Source organism: Sarcophilus harrisii, chromosome 4, assembly GCF_902635505.1.
Source record: "Sarcophilus harrisii chromosome 4, mSarHar1.11, whole genome shotgun sequence".
NCBI classification, from domain to species: domain Eukaryota; kingdom Metazoa; phylum Chordata; class Mammalia; order Dasyuromorphia; family Dasyuridae; genus Sarcophilus; species Sarcophilus harrisii.
Window position 1 is genome coordinate 192,172,105 of NC_045429.1, and position 20,172 is coordinate 192,192,276.

General features: G+C 47.2%; 1 protein-coding gene across 2 annotated transcripts; it reads left to right on the forward strand.

The window, feature by feature from the left end:
• The first annotated feature begins 1,848 nt into the window (after positions 1–1,848).
• Positions 1,849–20,124, forward strand: MICAL1 (microtubule associated monooxygenase, calponin and LIM domain containing 1). Of its 2 annotated transcripts, XM_031964429.1 has the most exons (26): positions 1,850–2,214; positions 2,956–3,011; positions 4,109–4,386; positions 4,527–4,734; positions 4,930–5,034; positions 5,181–5,285; positions 5,713–5,868; positions 6,995–7,095; positions 9,891–10,148; positions 10,699–10,814; positions 11,065–11,191; positions 11,360–11,444; positions 12,523–12,670; positions 13,026–13,216; positions 14,338–14,426; positions 14,713–14,754; positions 14,867–14,950; positions 15,353–15,509; positions 15,791–15,864; positions 16,364–16,661; positions 17,058–17,173; positions 17,628–17,741; positions 17,931–18,024; positions 18,217–18,316; positions 19,618–19,691; positions 19,817–20,124. In XM_031964429.1, the coding sequence occupies exons 3-26, from the start codon at positions 4,129–4,131 to the stop codon at positions 19,963–19,965; spliced, it is 3,249 nt and encodes a 1,082-aa protein (XP_031820289.1). In that variant the 5' UTR covers positions 1,850–2,214; positions 2,956–3,011; positions 4,109–4,128; the 3' UTR covers positions 19,966–20,124. The 2 variants fall into 2 exon arrangements, with proteins under 2 accessions (XP_031820290.1, XP_031820289.1); XM_031964430.1 differs by lacking the exon at positions 2,956–3,011 and having other exon boundaries at positions 1,849–2,214.
• Positions 20,125–20,172: the final 48 nt, after the last annotated feature.

Below are 20,172 nucleotides of genomic sequence, written 5' to 3' on the forward strand. Positions count from 1 at the left end.
CTTTCATGTTTCAATATGGGTGTGCCTAATAACCTAGGAACTCATTTCAAACTAAGTAATGAAATTGTGAAGGACTAACTTAGCCTTTATGGAGGAGCCAGGAAAGCTCTCTAGTTTTTCCCCACTTGGGCCCCTGGGCAACTCCTCCTTTAAGTTCTCCAGAATGGTAATGAGACCTTTCCACTCCCTCCTTGCCTACCCTCTTTTCTTCTCCCCCTCCCCTGCCCCCTTCACTTCGGCACTAAATTAAGCCAAGCTGCCTTCACTTGGCAGAGCAAAGAGTGTGTGCTTTGTGAGAGCCACAAAGCAAGTAACTCCCACGAAGCCCTAGCTCTCCAAGTGTGAGTCATGGCCCACTGGCCTTGTGATTTTCATATTTATGATATGACAGTGTCCACACTATTAGATAAAGATGTGAGAAATTTTGTGGCTCTGATTGTCAGAATGGAAAGCATTGGACTGTGCAGTCAGAAGACCTAAATTCCAGTTCTAGCCCTGCCTTCATGAGAGTGAACCTTACTAGGGCCTAGTTTTCTCACCTCTAAAATAGGGAGACAGCACTTGGTCATTTCCCCCCAGCAGTTAACATTTCAACATTCTAAAACCAAACTCCACCTGACAATCAGAGCTGTTTATTCCGAGACATTTACTTTATTTATAAAGATAGATGTCATCAGTAGACCACTTTTAGGTTTACAAAGCTTTACATTTACTTTTACATTTGTTATCTTATTTGATTTTCATGCTCTCACACACAGCAGTGTTCTAATTTTATAAACAAGGAAGCAGAAACTCAGAAACTTCTCCAAGGTCTCATGCGTGGCAAAGCTGGGAATCTATCTGCAAACCCCCAATTGTAGTCTTTGTGGGTGTTTTCTGCCCAGTTCCCTTGAAGCAGTAAAGAGATGCTTACTCATTAGCTTCCTGATAGCAGACCAGACTAGGAGGCCCCACCATGCCCAAAGCTTGTCGGGGAAGAGATTGCCCTTGTCGGCTCTGCCCACCTGTAAGGTCAGGAAAGACCAGGAGGAAGCCCCCACATCCTGGACTAGAAGGATATCAAGTGGCCCAATTATCCTGGTAGGAAACCCCGGTAGTACTTCGTGGAGAGTTCTCATGACTCATACTTTTCTTTTCTACGCTGCTTCCTATGAGGTAGATGGTGCAAATGTTATCACCCCTCTTAGAAGTGAGGAAACATCTTGATTAGTTGCTCAATTTGTTTTAGGGTTAAGACCAAGCCATTTAAGTTAAAACTGCATGGGTTCACCTTGTGGTTTTGTGTGATTTTGAGGTTTGGTTGGGCTTTTGGGAGTGAAGACGGTGTTTCCTGGTGTGGAAAAGCCTAGGTTAAACAGTATCTAAGATGCTTCATGGTTGTGTAACTACGGACGAGTGAATCACTGAAAAACGGTTTCCTCAGCTTCAAAAATGGGTGCAAGCCTTGAATTTAACTTAACTTGGTTGTTTTAAGGAGGAAAAAATGTGAGTTGGTAATAAGCCCTATTTAAAGATTTCCAGAGAAACAGAACCTTTGAAGGAGGGGTGGAAAGGGGAAGGAGACAAAGCGGGGCTGTCCGGGCCCCTCCACTCCATTCCTCCCAGTGTCCTTCAGTCATCCTAAGCAAGAGACTAATATTTGCCTTTCCCACATCACGGGATTTGGTGCGTGGAAAAGTTTCTCAAACTCCTGAGTGTGAGCTATTTCCTCTCCGGGAGCAAATACCAATTCCCACCCCACCCTGCAGGGCTCCCGAGCTCCCAGCCGGCCTTCCCCCCGCTGCAGGGGGATCCAGAGCCGCCGAACCCTCCTCCGCCCCACCCTGCCCTGGCAGGCGGCTCGCGTGGAGTGGGGGCGGACCCGGAGGTCGGCCAGCCCCGGCCTCTTAAGTCATGAGATGCTTAAGGCCCTGATGATAAAGGCAACTGCTTCTGGGGGAGGGCCCTGCCAGAGGCCCCCGGCCCCACGCTCATCCCTGCCTGGTGGGAGGGTGGCGAGAGGAGCCCCGCGCGGCTCGGGCTAGCGGCTCGGGCTAGCTGGGCTCCCCGCGCCGCTTCCGCGCCGCTTCCTCCTCGCTTCCCTCTGCGCCCCACCTCCCCCCAACCCCGCCCCTACTCCGCTGCCCCGGCCCCGGCAGGAAGCGGCTGCTCCGCCAGGCCCCTCCCCGGCCAGCCTGCGCCCCTCCATCCCGGCTCCAGGGCGCCTCTGCTCCGGTAAGTGCACCAGCGGTGCCAGATGTGCGCCCCCTCCCCGCCCCCGTCCTCCTCCCTCCGGCGCTCATCCAGGAAACGGGCCCGGGGGGGCGCTCCCGTACGCGCCCAGCACCAGGGCTGCGCCCCGCCGGGCAGCCGCACCTCTGGGGATGTCTCGGAGCCAGCGAAGCCCGGGGCCAAGGCTGCGGGTGGGCACACGCGCACCCCCTCCCTCTGCCGTCTGTGATCCCCGGGGAAAGGGACATCCTCTGGGCTGAAGGGGTCCCTTCTCCCCCAGGGCTTCTCCCCGAGGGCTTCCGCTGTGTCCCCATCCGCGCTAGGACTCTGTCGGACTTGTGTCCGAGGTTAGGCTCCCCCCAGGTCCCAAGTCCGGCCGGGAATGGCCACTTTGGAAGGCTCTTTGTGCTTTATAGTGCTCTTTACCCGAGCCTCTCCTTCGCGTCCTCCCTCTCCACCCTGATAGCCACCTTTGCCCTTCTTCACGCACCTCGGTGACAGCTGTGAAGCAGGTGTCTGGGGGCGGAACAACTGTCTCCCTCCAGTTGCTGTCGGATAGCTACCGCCGACCCACTCATTGTGGACAGAGTCCCTGAGATAGGGGGGTGGATCCCGCAGAGTTCTTCCCCAAGGACTTCTTTCAGCTACTCAAAGGGGCTTGGTGCCCCCTAGAAGGGATCGGGAACTGTCGGAGCTGGAAGGAACCTAAGAGAGATCATTAGTCCAAACTGCTCACTTTTACAGATAAGGAAATTGATGCCCAAAGAATCTGCAGCTGGCACAGCCGGGGAAGAACCGAGGTATCAGCCCGACTCTGTTTCTATTCTTTGTTCCCCAATCTTGGCCCAACTCATCTTCTCTTTCTTGAAGCTTTCTCCTTCCCAAGCCACCCCTAACAAAGTGGAGAAATAAAGGGAGGTCTTGTTCTGGGGAGATTCCAGAGGTGGGGAGATACCAGGGGAGAGGAAAATTGGTTAGAAAGGGCAAAAGTCTTACATCCCTGCCCTCCTCCAGGGGCCCTCAGATAGATGAGCCTCAAGTGAACAGTAGGGAAGTACCATGACCACAGTGTGTCACCAAACAGACCCAAGCAGCGGGATGGATATCCAGTCACAAACCTCTCTCCCCACTTCCTCTGTATTGCTAGATGCTTGAGGTGGCTTGGGGGATTGTAGGTGGAGCCTGATGCAGGGAAGTACCTAACTACTTCTCCTAAGTTGCTGATGATCCGCTGCCCAGCCTGGTGCTGGGGTGTCTGTGATGCTGTGGCGTCTGAGTGCTCTGGAAGTGTGGGATAAATATACAAACTTGCAAAATCACAAAGCCTGGGAATTTTGCCTCCTAATCTTTGTCCTTGAACCCTCCTACCCCTATTTCCTCTACCCCCTGCTCCTTTTACTATCCTTAGAAATGTAAACCTATTTTCCCAAGTCCTCTTGTGGAGAAGAACTAAGAGCTCTTACCCTTTAGAATCAACACCTACTTAGGACTGTATTTGTCAAGTCCATGAGAATCTTTGAGATGGGGTCCTGCTCCTGAGGCTCTGATTGGGGAGTGGGTGCGGGACACAAGCCGTCTCTTTTAAGCCAAGGGATGAGTAGAGCCTACTGTACCCAGGACTGCCGATTTTTTATTTCCAAATTTGGCATCCCACTGAGAATCACAGGAAGCTGAGCTCTGTTTCTAGGGATCTGGAAAGTTGTGAAAGGAGGGGAAAAGGAACCGATGATATTGACTGGCTCTATGGGGCCAATCAGGGCTGGGATCTCTCCTCTGCCCCTCTCCTCCCATTCTGTTTCTCCCCTCCTCCAGAAATCCTATGGGTATGTGTGTGTGTCTCTGTCTCTGACTTTCTGTGACTATTTCTTCCTCTCACCAATTGTTCCCCTTCCCCTAGATTCCCAGTTGGCTTCCTCCATGGCAACTGCCGCGTCCCAGAATCCTGCCCACGGACTCTTTGAGAACTTTTTGCAGGCACAGCTATGCAAGGATGTGCTCAGCAGTTTCCAAGACCTCTGCATGTGTCTGGGCCTGAAGCCTGGTGGGAGGCTGTCCTTGTATCACAAGCTCAAGGCTGAGCTCAATTACTGGAATGCCAAGAGCCTGTGGGCCAAGCTGGATAAGCGGGCCTCCCATCCCGTCTATGAGCAGGGGAAGGCCTGTGCCAGCACCCAGGTGGGCAGGTGGAGACCGGGCGGGGGGGCCTGGAGCAGGACGTGGGAACAGGAAGAGCCACGAAATTGGGGGAGGAGAGATTGGGGGTGAGGGAACAGTCAGGATGGGCCCCTGACCCCACATTGCTCCCTTCCTGGCAGTGTCTGGTGGTAGGAGCCGGCCCCTGTGGCCTTCGAACAGCTGTGGAACTGGCCCTGCTGGGTGCCCGAGTGGTGCTGGTGGAGAAGCGCACCAAATTCTCCCGCCACAATGTCCTCCACCTCTGGCCCTTTACCATCCATGACCTGCGGGGCCTGGGTGCTAAGAAGTTCTACGGGCGCTTCTGCACAGGCACCCTGGACCACATCAGTGAGTTACAAGGGCAGAGAGCATCAGTCTCAGGGCAACAGGGGGTCCCTAGGGACTGGACTGAGGTTTAGAGCCAGCCATGGCTCCTCCCTGGTTGATACTATAGGAGCTGTGCTGGGGAGGTTACCCCTTGTAACCCCCTCAGTTCAGTGTTTTCCTTAGTATGTACTCTCACCCATTCCTCTTCTTTTCCAGGTATTCGGCAGCTTCAGCTGCTCCTCCTGAAGGTGGCTTTACTGCTAGGGGTGGAGATTCACTGGGGGGTCACTTTCACGGGCCTCCTGCCCCCATCTCAAAAGGGTAACTTTGCATCTTCCATTCAGTAGCTCCCTTAGCTATGGTCTCAGAAGAGGGACAGCTCAATCCTATTTTCCTCCTTCTTGGTTCTTAGCTTCTAGCTCTCCTCCCTTATTTTCTGCCGTTTCTCCTCCTCCTGTTCCCCTTAGGAATGGGCTGGAGGGCACAGCTCCAACCCAACCCCTCTGACCAACTGGCCCAGTATGAATTTGATGTTCTCATCTCTGCTGCTGGCAGTAAATTCATCCCTGAAGGTGAGTGACTCCTTTACCCTAAGTATTCTTTGGCCAACCCCTCCCAAGCCTCCCAAATACCTGACTCTGAGCTTCACACACACATCCCAGCCCCACTGAACTTTACAGGGTCACTCCATAGGGCAGTTAGGTGATGCAGTGGATAGAGTGTTAGTTCCAGGGTCAGGAGACCCTGAATTCAAATCTGAACTTAGATAAATACTAGCTGTATGGCCCTGCTCAAGGCACTTAACTTTTCCTCAGTTTCCTCATCTCTTAAATGACCTGGAGAAGGAAATGGCAAACCCCTCCAGCATCTTTATCAAGAAAACCCCAAATGAAGTCATGAAGAGTTGAATACGACTGAAAAACAACTAAATAACATTAGAGTGACTCCTATTCATTTTCCTTTGTTCACATCTCTTCCTATATTTCTACCAATCCCCAGGTTTCTCAGTCAGAGAACTGAGAGGTAAACTGGCCATCGGCATCACGGCCAACTTTGTGAATGGACGCACGGTGGCTGAAACACAGGTGCCGGAGATCAGCGGTGTGGCCAGAATCTACAACCAGAGCTTCTTCCAGAACCTGTTCAAGGCCACAGGTCAGGGCTGCTTCCATCCCCTGGACTCCCTACTGCATGGGCACCTGCATCTGGTTGTCATGGCACCTCCTAGTGCCAGTCTCTGCCCCACAGTGCATGGCTGCAAGTATGAAATGTGTGTGTGTGTGTGTGTGTGTGTGTGTGTGGTGACTGAAGGAGCAGACCCTTCTCAGATATTATTCTTTGCCTCCCTAGGATCTAGCAATGGTCAATAATTTAGGTAACAGGGCAGCAAGGTGGCACAATGGGTAGAGCACCAGCCCTGAAGTCAGGAGGACCTGAATTCAAATCTGGCCTCAGATACTTAACACTTGTGACCCTGGGCAAGTCACTTAACCCTCATTGCTTCAGCAAAAATAACAACAACAATAATAATAATAATTCAGGTAACACAAGAGATAAAACTGGAGACCTGGAATCAGGAAATTCTGAGTTCTAAGCCTGCCTCAGATACATACTAGCTGTTTGACCACAGGCAGAAGTCAACTGACTTCTTTCAGACCCAGTTTGCTCATCTGCAAAAGTGAGGATACTAATAGCACCTCCTTCATAGGGATGTTATAAGAATCAAAAGACAAAGTATGTAAAACACTTTGCATATATAAACACAAGCTATTATATTTATGGGCCCAGCAAACATCCCTGCTCTTATGGGATTTTCACTAATCCTTTTCCCTCTATTGATCTCTCTTGTCTAGCCACTAGTAGTGTTTTGATTTGTACTGGATTAATTTAAAAGACATTAGTTTTAAAGATATGTACTAGATTAATTTAAAAGGCATTAATTTTTTAATTAAAACTCTTTATTTTCAAAACATATGCATGGATAATTTTTCAACATTGACCCTTGCAAAACCTTGTGTTCCAAATTTTTCTTCCTCCCCCCCTACCCCTTCCCCAGATGGCAAGGAATTCAATATAAAAGACATTAATTTTAAAGATTTATACTGGATTAATTAAAAAAAAAAAAACCAAGAAGATAACAGCTTGCAACCTTTTCCAAAATCTGCTCTTCTTTAATCCCAACTGGTAATGAGTTGAGGAAAGATTTGAAGATTAGAAATCTCAATCCTGAAACTCTCACCATTCAAAAATTGTACTTTTCCCTCCTCCTCCTCCTCCATAGGCATTGACCTGGAAAACATTGTTTACTATAAGGATGATACCCACTACTTTGTGATGACTGCCAAGAAGCAGAGTCTCCTTCGGCTGGGAGTGCTTCGGCAGGTAGGAGCACGGACGGGGATGGGACCTGGATGTGCTGGGGAATTACAGGACTGAGGGAGGTAACTGTGCTTGCAGGGTTGGAGGCAGGGGGAGTGATGAGTAGATGGAGCTGAGTTCAGGGTTATGCAAGTGGACTAAGCACCAGCCAGAGAGTCAGGGGGACCTGAGTTCAAATGTGCTCTCACAGCATTCACTGGCTGATCACTTAACCCAATTACCTTGCAGTAAAAATAAAATAAATTAAAAGTGCACTAATAAGTCCTGAAATAAAATAGAACAAACTAACAAACATGATATTTGGTCCTCATAACCACCTTTTACGATCAGTCAATATAAGTACCAAGGATTTTCTAAGTGAAAAAAGAAGAGGATAGAATCTGCCTTCCACGATCTTTATCAATGGGAGAAAGAAAAAGGCCCTGGGATGGGGACCTGGGATGGGCACAGGGAATGATGGAAAAGTCAGTGACAAATGTCCCATAATAATGCAGCCAGCAGAGAAATGAGATGTTCTGGGAGCTGGGTCTCTTTAATGGAGGTTTGGAGTACATGGTTCCACCTTTAATCAGGACAAGGCTGATGAGATCTTTCAGGATGATGAGTTTATCTCAATACTGAGATGTGATGAAGAGAGCCATTCACATCCAGAGAAAGTACTATGGGAACTGAATGTGGATCACCACATAGTATTTTCACTTTTGTTGTTTGTTTGCTTGGGGTTTTTTCCTCATTTTCTACCCTTTTGATCTGATTTTTTCTTGTATAGCATGATATATGTGGAAATGTATTTAGAAGAAATTCACTTTGGATTACTTCTCGCTAGGGGAAAGAGGAGGTAGAGAGAAAGGGAGAAAAATTTAGAACACAAAGTTTTGCAAGAGTAGATGTTGAAAACTATTTGTACATGTATTTTGAAAAATAAAAAGCTATTATTATTTATTTTTTAAAAAATGAATTTGCTGGGTGGTGAAGTTAGGAAGACCTGAATACACCCTGGACAAGCCATTAAAATTTTCCTAACTTCAGTTCCAGGATTATACCTGGTATGTTATTCATCTCTCTCTATTTTTTATTATAAACTTAATTATCAATAAAAAAACAAATTTCATTATTCTACGAAATACAAAAATAATTTGTATACAAAACCATAAACTTTATATATACATTTTAAAGTATATATTAAACTTAACAAAGTACTCACAAAGTTATCTTAGGTCCCCTTATGAAACTCTTTTAATTTTCTACTATGTACTGAATAAATTTTTATACTTAATTTAATTTATTTATTTTATTTCTCAAGTGTATTATTTTTCCAAATAAAAAATAGTTTTCAACATTCACTTTTGTAAAATTTATGTTCCAAATTTTTCTCCCTCTTTTTCCTTACCTTCCTCTCCTCAAGACAGCAGGCAATCTGAAGTAAGTTAAATATATGCTGCATGTTTAATTGACGAACTTTTCTTTCCTTTTTTTTAATAACCTAATTTCTCCTGATGAACAGAAATCCCCCAACAAATAAACCTAGCAGACACAATCAGTACATTGCCCAACTTTAAAAATGGGTGTATGATACCTCTCTAGTAGGCTGCTAGGGGACATGATGGATAGAGTGCTAGAAGTGTTACTCAAGAAAACCGAAATTCAAAGCCTGCCTCAAATATTTACTTAATGTTATCCTGGGCAAGTCATCTATCCTCTCCCTCAGTATCCCCATCTGTAAAATGGGGATAATCATAGCTTCCATCTCTCAGAGCTGTTGGGAGGATCAGATGAGAATATATATTTTAAAAATTTTTAACTAATAATTAATTTAACTTAATTTTTAATTAAAATTAAATATTTTTATATTAAATGTGTATTAGTCTTTTAAATACACATTTCTTTATGAATCATATTGAGAGAAAAATCAGAACAAAAGGGAGAAAAAGCATAGGAAAGGAAAAAAACAAAACAAAAAAGTGAACATAGTATGCGTTCATTTACATTCAATTTCCATAGTTCTCTTTCTGGAAGCAGATGGTGTTTTCTGTCCAAAGTTCATTGGGATTGCCTTGGATCAGATGATATTAACAAAAGACTTAGTACAGTGTCTGGTACATAATAAACACTATATAAATTTTAGTCATTATTTGAAAAGCACTTAGCATAATGTCTCTCCTATAAAAGGCCCTTAAAAATTGCTTGCCCCATTCCCTTCTTCTACCCTCCTCAGCTTTGCTTCCTTCCCCAAAACAGGAGACACACTTCATAGTAATAACTGCTGACATTTATGACTCTTAAATGTTTGCAAAGTGCTTTGCATTTCATTTAACCTTGAGGGTTGGAGGATGGGGGTGCTGTTATTATATTTATTTTTAAGATAAGGAAAATAGAGGCGAAGAAAGATATAGTGATTTGCATACATAACCAAGAAATATCTGATTTGAACTAAGTTGTTAACTCCAAGTCTACCTTGCAGCTTCATAATTAGGATTACACAGAGTTCTACAGTCTTTCACAGGGATTTTCTACTCCACTTTGACAACAAATGCACATGCATGATTTTTTAGCAGATGGGGTCCTGGGGGTGCAGGAAGCAAGGGGCCCCCAACACAGCAGTCAAGGAAAGAGCCCAAGATTGGGCTACAGAAGAGTGGGTTCAGATCCCCTCTCCTTCACCTTCTGGGGTGTGGTCTCAGGCAGCTCTGGACCGTAATTCCTTTCCTTCTGTGCTCAATGTCTAGACCTGGCCCTAAGATTCCTCCCAAGTGTAACTCTCTTGCTGATTTTCTGGGTCTTTGATTCTGTGCCTCCAGGATTTTGCAGACACAGATCAGCTCCTGAGCAGTGACAACATAGTACCAGAGGCCCTACACCGCTTTGCCCGTGATGCTGCTGACTTTGCCACCCATGGCAAGCTAGGCAACCCGGAGTTTGCCTGTGATGCCCGTGGCCGGCCCGATGTCGCCGCCTTCGACTTCACAAGCATGACAAGGGCAGAGAGCGCTTCACGAGTACAAGAGAAACATGGGGCTCGAGTGCTGCTGGAGCTAGTGGGCGACTGCCTGGTGGAGGTGAGGGGGTATGCCTGGCGATTATAGGGTAGGGAAGAAGAAGGGAGAGGGGAGAAGATGCTCTCTCTGGCTCTTGGGATTTAGAACTCTTTAAACATGGGCCTGAACATTTAGAGGGAAGGTTGAGGAAACCCTTTAAACATGAGCCTGAGCATTTAGAGGGAAGGTTGAGGAAACCCTTTAAACATGGGCCTGAGCATTTAGGGGGAAGGTTGAGGAAACCCTTTAAACATGGGCCTGAGCATTTAGAGGGAAGGTTGAGGAAACCCTTTAAACATGGGCCTGAACATTTAGGGGGAAGGTTGAGGAAACTCTTTAAACATGGGCCTGAGCAGATAGAGGGAAGGTTGAGGAAACCCTTTAAACACGGGCCTGAGCATTTAGGGGGAAGGTTGAGGAAACCCTTTAAACATGGGCCTGAGCATTTAGAGGGAAGGTTGAGGAAACCCTTTAAACATGGGCCTGAGCAGATAGAGGGAATGTTGAGGAAATGAATACTTGCCTACCCACTATTGCTTTGTTGTTTCTCAATACTTCAATGTCACTCCAGCCCTTTTGGCCACTGGGCACAGGTGTGGCCCGTGGCTTCTTGGCAGCCTTTGATGCAGCTTGGACGGTGAAGATGTGGGCAGGAGGTGCTCGGCCCCTAGATGTTCTGGCAGAGAGGTGAGCATGGGGCCAAGGAGTACCATGGGGAAGATGGAGATGGAGAGGATATTGGACACTGATGAAGGGATAGAGATTGTAAATTAGGGGCAATGGAGGTGAAGTTTTCAATGAATGGAGACTGGTAGCCAGGGAACAATGGTAATGGGCTCTCCATGATTCTGGAAACTCACCAACTACCTCCATACTCATCACTCTGCTGCTTACTACCCCCTTCTTTAACCCTCTCCTCATTTCTTTCTTTCCCCAGGGAGAGCTTGTACCAGCTCTTATCACAGACCTCCCCTGAAAATATGCATCGAAATATATCCCAGTATAACCTAGACCCAGCTTCTCGATATCCCAACCTGAATATCCGCTCTGTGAGTCCCCAGCAGGTCGGTCACCTTTCCTATCTATCACCTGCCCTGTTGGTCCCCCAGTAAAGAAAAGTTCAAGTTCATGATGGGCTAAGCTATGGACAGAAAGGGATTTAGGTTGACCTGGGTGGGTAGTGGGGAAGGAGGATCAGTCATTTAAATAGTCTAAAATTGTACTAATTCTAGGTAGAAGATCTTTATGACATAGCGGGCAAGGACCTGGAGCGGAAGAAGAATGACCAGACTGATTCTGCCAGGCCCCCTGCTCCTGGTGAGTGGGCTGTGCCCTCTGTTGTCTATCTGTGCTGCCAAGTATTTTGCCCCACTTTGACCCTGTGTGATCCATCCTTATCCTGAAGAATAGTGAGTGGCCCTGCAGAACACTGTGGCCCAGATACCATTCCTTGTCCTGCCCCTCCCACTTCCAAGAAAAATCCCTTTCCTTCTTCAGGCCACCTTCCCTCCTTTCTTTGCTTTCTACTTCCTGACGATCGTGTGCCCAGCCAAATCAGTGGCTCCCCCTGATAGGACCTGGAGTTAAGTCTTCCCTGGGCCTCTTTTCCTCCACCATCAGTGCAAAGGCAGTTCAGACAGACGGAGATTCTTGCCTTCCTCTTATACCCTGGTGCTAGGAAGGCAGCCCCTGTTCCCTAGGAGGTGGGTCCTTAGCCTCTCTCAACAAGAGCTCACCCTGACCTCTGCCATTGCTAAAAATGCCATTAAGGAGAGAGAGTGAGTGGTGGAATAACAACACCAGTGAATTTGGGGTCAGAGGACATGAATTTAAGCCTAACCTGTACTACTTTATTAAATGTGTGAAAAATAATGATGATAATAACCATAGCTAGCATTTATATAGTGCTTTAGAGTTTGTAAATCAATTTACGTTATCTTGTTTGATTCTGAAAGCAACTCAGTGAAATAGGTGCTGTTATTATCCCCACCTTGCAGGTGAGGAACTCAGGCTTGGAGACATTAAGGGTCTTAATCCAGGGTCACCCAGCTAGTAAGTGTTTGAGGACCCAGGTCCTCCCTCCCATCTCAAGTTCAGCGATGTCTCCACCATAGCATCTGGCTGCCTAGGTATGACTATGAGCAAATCACTCACCTCCTCTGTACCTCAGTTTTGTCACCTGTAAACTGGGCAACGAGCCCTTGTGTAAGAGAGCGCTTGGCAGAGTGCTGCAGACAGGAGGGATGATGTTGGCGATGTTAGGTGTCCTTTGCCCATCAGCGGCCCTCCCCACCCTATGCTCAGAGAAGTGCCCATGGTCCCTCTGCCAAGACCCTGTAGAGCCTTGTCGGGTGTGATTTCTGTGAGCTCGGATGACCTTCCCCCTTCCTTCCAGAACCAGCGGGCACCCAGGAGGAGTTGCTCTTGTGGTGCCAGAAGCAGACGGCTGGGTACCCGGGGGTTCAGGTGACGGACTTCTCATCCTCTTGGGTCAACGGGCGGGCCCTTTGTGCTTTGGTGCACCGGCTCCGACCCAATCTGCTGTGAGTGACAGGCAGAGGAATTGTTGGGGGTTTCTATGGGGTGGTTAGCAGTCTTGTTGGCTAATTAAGACCCCCTCCCATTCAGACCCCTTGTGCACCCTGCCCTATTCTATTTAATTCTGCCTAAAGTTAGTCTGTAACTCATTGAAGGGGGAAGAGGTATTCTCTGCTAACCCCCCCCCCCATCCCCATCTCCTTTCCTTCCTACTCCCAATATGGCCTTTCCCCTCCCCTAGCTGCACAGCCCACCATTGCTTCCCAATAATTCCTTTGCTCCCCATTTCCTTTTTCTCTGTATTTTCATGACTCCATTCCCCCTAATTATTTCTGCCTTTTCTTTTACTCTTGTCCCTAGTGACTTCTCAAGCCTGCAAGGATCTGGAGCCCTGGAGACCACAGCCCTGGCAGTAAAGCTGGCTGAACAAGAGTTGGGTATTTCACCAGTGATCCCTCCACAAGTGCTAGTGGCTGGAACTGATCCATTGGGCCTCATTGCCTATCTCACCCATTTCTACAGCGCCTTCGGAAAGGCTCCTCCTAGCCCAGGTATCCCTGTAAGGCCCGTGGTCATAGGAATGAGCAGGCAGGCCATTTTTCTCCTCACTTTCTTCATCTGTAAAATGAGGATAATTATTCTTCTACAGCACTTTGTAAATCTTGGTATCGCCAACTCTGAGCCGCCAAATAGTGCTTTCACCAAGGCTGGCAGAAAGATGATGATAGCTGTTAGTATTTATAGTGCTTTAAAGTTTGCAAAGCCCTTTACCTTGGATCCTCACAATCACCCTGTGAGGTAACTGCTATTTTATTATCTCTACTTTTGTAGGTGGGTAAACTGAGGCAGACAGAAGTGAAATGACTTGCTGAGTGTCACACAGCTAGAAACTAGAACACACAGCTGGTGTTCTATCCACTCCATCACCTAGTTGCTGTTATAAAGAAATTGTTGTTCAGTCATGTCCAACTCTTCGTGATGCCCTCTGGGATTTCCTTGGCAAAAATAATGGAGTAGTTGGCCATTTCCTTTTCCAGTTTATTTTACAGATGAAGAAACTGAGGCAGACTGGGTTAAGTGATTTGCCCCAAATCACAAAGACAAATATGTCTGAGGTCATATTATTAAACTCAGGAAAATGAATCTTCCTGACTTCAGGCCCGTCATTCTCTATCCACTTCAAAAGTACACATTATCTTAAATGTTTCTAAAGAAATACTTCCTAGGGAGATTAATAGAATTCTAGAAAATCATAGATAGATAGATTAGATAATATAGCTATATAGCTATAATAGACCTCTGGAGAAAATTGAACAGGGACAAAAAGGGATACACCTTTTTATCAGTAGAACATGGCACCTACACAAAAAGTGACCATGCATTACGGCATATCTCACAATCAAATGCAGAAAGACAGAAATAAATTATATTCAATAAAGAATCAGGGAGAGAGAGACTAAAAACCAATTGGAAATTAAATGATCTAATGAGTGGGTCAAACAATAAATCATAGAAAGAAAGGCTTCCTAGGGACCTTAGAGAGAGGGATGATATTAGGAGTGAATCCTCCTCCAGACTACTTCAGGGATCAGGGGGAAGGAAGACCCAGGCTGGGATGGAGTGAGCAGTAATTCTCTGTGCTAATGGCCACCTTGTCTGTCTTTCTCCTCAGGTCCTGTCAGCCCCCTATCTGGCGGGACTTCGAGGGCTGTTCTGTTCCTGAGCAAACTGCAGAGGACTCTACAAAGGAATCGTTCCCAGGTTGGGGTTATGGAAGGATGGTCTTTTTAGTTTTACAGTGGAGGCGTTGAAAGGAATAGGGGCTGCCTTTGACTTCTAGCTCCCTTCAGGGGTTCCCTGTGAGAGGAACTTCGAAGGTGCTAGCAGAAGTGGTTAGAATAGATCACAGAAAACAAGACACTCCTTTTATAATGGGACACCAAGGCAGAGAAGAACCGTGTTCACAGATTGTTAGAATGGGGGGGTGAGGTAAAAGGACCTGGAGGAGGGTAAGGGCGAGCCCTAAGCCAGTTGTGCATTTTTCCAGGAGAATGGAGAAGACAGTGGTGGCAAAAAGCCTCGTTTAGAGGTGAGAGCTTTTCATTCTTTTTTTAACCCCATCCTGTATGTTCGCTGTCCCTCACTCTTCTCACACCCAGTGGGTTCTTCCTTTCACCCTTAATGTCTGAATGGTCTTTCAGACTGACTCCAAGATGCCAAGTCCCACTGACCCCACCCTTCTGAAGCCGGGAGCTCTGCTGAACCCTCTGCCAGCTGACCCAGAGGTGAGCACTGAGGCTTCTGGGCAGGAAAAATAAGGGGCAAAGTGAGTAACAGGTGGTATGCAGAACCAATAGGAGCAATTAGGCGGAGTGCAGGGCCTGGAGTCAGGATCACTCACTTTCCTGAGTTCAAATCCATCTCAGATATTTACCAGGTGTGAGACCCTGGGCAAGTGGAAATGGCAAACCGTTCCAGAGTCCTAGCTAAGAAGACCCCAAGTGCAGTCACCAAAAGCTGGACAGGACTGAATAACTGGACAATAGGCCTAAAAGTATATGTAAACTGGGCCCAGAACCTGAAGCAGGTTGGGCAGAACTAAACTCCAGTTGCTCAGAGGGCCTCAGGGCCAGGTCTGAATCCATCATTCTCTGTCTTTTTGTTCTTACTGCTTCCTTGGGACATAGGCAGAGGCCAGCGACCTGTGCTCATTGTGTGGGGAGCGTCTCTACATCGTGGAGCGAATCTGTGCTGATGGCCGCTTCTTCCATCGAAGCTGCTTCCACTGCCACAGCTGTGAGGCCCCACTGTGGCCAGAAGGCTACCGGCAGCACCCTGGGGATGGTGAGGGGGCTGCTGGGGACTGGAGGAATTGGGGCAGTAGGCCAAGGTTCTGTTTGCTATTTGGAGAAACGTGTTCAGAAAAGGGGAGCTTTCCAGGTATAAGCTAAGTCAACACTGCTTCTATCTCAATTTTTTTTTTTCTCACTGCCATCCATCCACTTCCTATTAAGACTCCCAAGTTTGGGGGCTGGGTCCCTGACCCCATGTGAATGATAACTGGACTGATAGATCCAAAAACTTCTGTCAGGTCATACACCCCCCACACCCTTTCTCATCCTCAGGCCACTTCTACTGCCTCCTACACTTCCCTCAGTCTGACAACATAGATGTCTGTGATGGACCCCTCAAAAATCAGGTAAGAGCGGCAAGTGCCTCAGGGCAGGGGATGGTTTTGAATGAGTGGACAGTTTCTTCCCCAATATATTTTTATTTCATTAAATCGTTCCCAATTTACATGTAATAAAAATTTTAATATTCATTTTTTTAAATTATGAGTTCAAATACTCTTTCTTCCTCCTGCCTCTCCCCCATCCTTCTGAAGGCAAGTAATTTTGTATCAATTACACATGCAAAAGTCTTACAGAACATATTTCTATGCTCATCATGGTGTAAAAGAAAACAAGGTTAAAAAAAAAAAATCCAAGAAAAATGAAGTGAAAAAGTATGCTTCAGCCTGCAATCAAGAGTATCAGTTCTCTCTCTGGAGATGGATTGCATTCTGATGAACTTTATTAAGTGGTGAACATATGTTAAGTTTCCAGTAGATTGTCTCTGGGCTCAATGTTAGGGTCAGGTTAATGCTTGTAAAGAGAGGTCAGTCTTAAGTCAACAATTTTTCATCTCGACTCTTTCAGGAACCCTCCAGCAAGGATGAAGAAAAAGAGGATGCAGCAGTGTGCCCCTGGACACCGGCAGCCCCTGAAGAGATGGAAGGTCCTCCCAAGCTGCCTTCAAGAAAACTGATCAGACTCTCCAGCCCCGAGCGCCGTTCTCTATCATCACTTAACTTCAACCCAGATGCGGAGATGGAGGGGCCCCCCAAACCTCCCCGAAGCTGTTCTGCCTTGGCCCGCCAGGCCCTGGAGGGCAGCTTCACAGGCTGGGGAGTGCCCGTGCAGAGGACACCGCAAACCTTGCTTTCTTCCCCACAAGGTACCCAGCTAACCACCATGGGGAAGGGCTGAGGTGGGGAGAACTCGACCAGAGTCTTAAGTCCAGGTCGGAGCTTCCTGTGAGAAGCAGGCTTAGGGTTCAACACATTCCCCACAGACCCTCCCGTGATACTCAAGGCCACTAAGGAAGTAAGGCAGAGAGATGCTGGCTTGGCTCCCGCGGGACAGAGTCCAGGGGTTTCTTATCTCACCCTCCACATAAAGATGAGCTAGCGATGGATCAGAGTCATTTCCTGTTTCCCACCTTAGCCGTGCTTTAGTCAACCCATCCTCCAGCCTGTCTGCCCCATGCTTAAGCTTCTCTGCTGTGGCTTGGCTACCACCAAAAATGAAGACCTCCGGCCTCCGGCCGCTCATCTGCCCTTTCCCTGTACAGGGCTCCTTAGCCCCAATGCTCCAGATGTGGAGGAGGAGGAAGATGAGGGAATCTCTTCTAGTGAGGAGGAAGAAGTGGGGGAAGAAGACCTGGTTTTAACCTCCGATGTAGAAAAGGTGAGTGGAGAAGAGTTTTAGGTAAGAATCACCTTGTGACATAGGAATGAGACGGACTCCATCAGCGCAGGGACTTCCATGACCAATGCCGACTGCATCGTCCTGGTCCTAGGAAGAAGATAGGTCCGGTGTCTAGACTCACAGCCGGCATATTAGAGCCCCGATTCCCAAACTGCCTTTCTATGCCCTAGACCCTCTGCCTTCAAGACATATTGTGGGTCTGTGAGAACAGAATGATTTCACTCTTCAAGGAACTGACAATCTCAATGGAGGCCTAATATTTTCTTATTCCTTTCAATGCAAAAGTTCCTCTTCCCAAGGTGCATCCCTCACCTGCCCAAAATCCATTTCCTCTTCCCTTACCCCTTTCTGAGAACCCGTTCACTAGGGATGTCTGGCATAGATACCAGGCCTGCCCCTGGGCCCATTCCTGACCCGCTTGGCCCTGTCACAGACCTTATTGACCTTTGCCAAGAAATCGGGCACCATGGAGAAGTACCCAATGTGGCGGCAAACGTTGTTGCGGAGAGCCAAAGAGGCGGAGATGAAAAGGTTCTGCAAGGCCCAGGTGAGACCTACATGGAGCAAAGAAAAAAAATGGAGGAGCAGGGTTTGGAGAAAGAGGGAGGGAAATGGGCGATAGCAGGGAACAGGAATAGAGCTAATCCCTGCTCATTCCTTGGGGCCTACCCTTTCCTTCTTGACCCTCATGTCCTCTCCTCCTGCAGTTCTATAATTCCCATGTCTTTCACATTAGACCGTTCAGCGGCGTCTGGATGAGATTGAAGTTACCCTTCGAAAATTGGAAGAGGAGGGCAGGAAACTTGAGTCTGATCTAAGAGAAAAAAATAGTGAGTAGAGGGGGCCCAAGAATAGAGAAGGGAGGGGGCCCAAGGAGTGCACCCTCTGCCTGTCCCTTTCAGGCATACCCTGTCTCCAAAAGGGCTTGGTTCCTTATAGCTCAGTCTATTTCTTCTGCAGTAATCTTGTTTCTTGGTATTTCCTACTATTCTCTATGTCTTCTCCCTCAATCTGTAACTTAGGCTCCCCTGAAGAGGAGAAGAAACTATGGGTAGAAAAACTGCTTGACCTTGTTCAGAAGAAGAACAGTTTGGTGGCAGAGGAAGCTGACCTTATGATCACGTAAGCACATAAACTGGCAGGCAGTGGGGTATGTGCTTTTCAATTTGGGCATCTATAGCACTTTCCTTGCTTTTCTCTTTTGGGCATCTGTATCTCTTTCCCTTTTCTTTTTGGTGTCTGTAGCTCTTTCTCTACTTTTCTCTTTTGGGCATCTGCAACTCTCTTTTGGGCATCTATAACTCTTTCCCCGCTTTTCTCTTTTGGGCATCTGTAGCTCTTTCCTTGCTTTTCTCTTTTGGGCATCTGTAGCTCTTTCCCTGCTTTTCTCTTTTTGATGTCTGTAGCTCTTTCCCTGCTTTTCTCTTTGGGGCATCTGCGACTCTCTTTTGGGCATCTGTATCTCTTTCCCTGCTTTTCTCTTTTGGGCATCTGTAGCTCCTTCCCTTTTCTTTTTGGTGTCTGTAGCTCTTTCTCTACTTTTCTCTTTTGGGCATCTGCAACTCTCTTTTGGGCATCTGTATCTCTTTCCCTGCTTTTCTCTTTTGGGCATCTGTATCACTTTCCCTGCTTTTCTCTTTTGGGCATCTGTAGCTCCTTCCCTTTTCTTTTTGGTGTCTGTAGCTCTTTCTCTACTTTTCTCTTTTTGGTGTCTGTAGCTCTTTCCTTGCTTTTCTCTTTTGGGCATCTGTAGCTCTTTCCCTGCTTTTCTCTTTTTGGTGTCTGTAGCTCTTTCCCTACTTTTCTCTTTTGAGCATCTGTGACTCTCTTTTGGGCATCTGTATCTCTTTCCCTGCTTTTCTCTTTTGGGCATCTGTATCTCCTTCCCTTTTCTTTTTGGTGTCTGTAGCTCTTTCTCTACTTTTCTCTTTTGGGCATCTGCAACTCTCTTTTGGGCATCTATAACTCTTTCCCCGCTTTTCTCTTTGGGGCATCTGTAGCTCTTTCCCTGCTTTTCTCTTTGGGGCATCTGTAGCTCTTTTCCTGCTTTTCTTTTTGGTGTCTGTAGCTCTTTCCCTACTTTTCTCTTTTGGGAGTCTGCAACTCTCTTTTGGGCATCTGTAACTCTTTCCTTGCTTTTCTCATTTGGGCGTCTGTAGCTTTTTCCTTGCAATTTGGGTGTCTGTAGCTCTTTCCTTGCAATTTGGGCATCTGTATCTCTTTCCCTGCTTTTCTCTTTGGGGCATCTATAGTTCCTTTCCTGCTTTCCTTTTTGGTGTCTGTAACTCTTTTCCTGCTTTTCTTTTGGGCAACTTTCTTTTTAGTTCTTTCCTTGCTTTTCTCATTTGGGCATCTGTAGTTCTTTCCCTGCTTTCCCATTTGAGCAACTATAACTCTCCCTGCTTTTCTCAACTTCCACATAGGTTCCAGGAGCTGGAGTTAGAAGAGCAGCAGTGGCTGCTGGACCAGGAACTGAGAAGCTACATGGACAGGGAAGGTGAGGAAGGAGGGAGGGAGGTTTCCCAAATCAGGGGCTCCTTTCTAGTGGATGGTGGGACCCTAATTGTGAGGGTGGCAGCGATTCGCATTCACCTTCTATAATATTTTCTTTGCTTCCTTTAGAGACCCTAAAGACAGCCGTGGAGAAGCAAACTGAAGAACAAATGTTGAAGAAATTGCTGGATGTGGTTAAACAGAGAGATGCCCTGATCCACTTCCGTGAAGAGTGTCGCCAATATGACCTGACACAAGGGGCAGGAAACCAAGGCTGAGGGCATCCCTGCTGCTGCCTTCAATGCCAAATTCCTTCAAAGTGCCACTTGGGTTCCTGCATGTAACCCTAGCTCTGGATTCCACACACTGGCCATACTCAACTGGGCCCCACAAAATACCCACCCAGTGTTACCAATAAAGGTACATTAGACACAGGATTCAGGCTGGCTGCAGTGGTCTGCTTGGGGTAGGACCTGGGCTTACAG

What these genes read in the sequence shown, in the direction of transcription:
- MICAL1 (XM_031964430.1), top strand. Translation starts at nt 4,129, where the DNA reads ATGGCAACTGCCGCGTCCCAGAATCCTGCCCACGGACTCTTTGAGAAC. An exon ending in CTAGATGTTCTGGCAGAGAG is followed by an intron (nt 10,815 to 11,064) that starts GTGAGCATGGGG and finishes TTCTTTCCCCAG; the next exon opens with GGAGAGCTTGTACCAGCTCT. An exon ending in CGGCTCCGACCCAATCTGCT is followed by an intron (nt 12,671 to 13,025) that starts GTGAGTGACAGG and finishes TCTTGTCCCTAG; the next exon opens with TGACTTCTCAAGCCTGCAAG.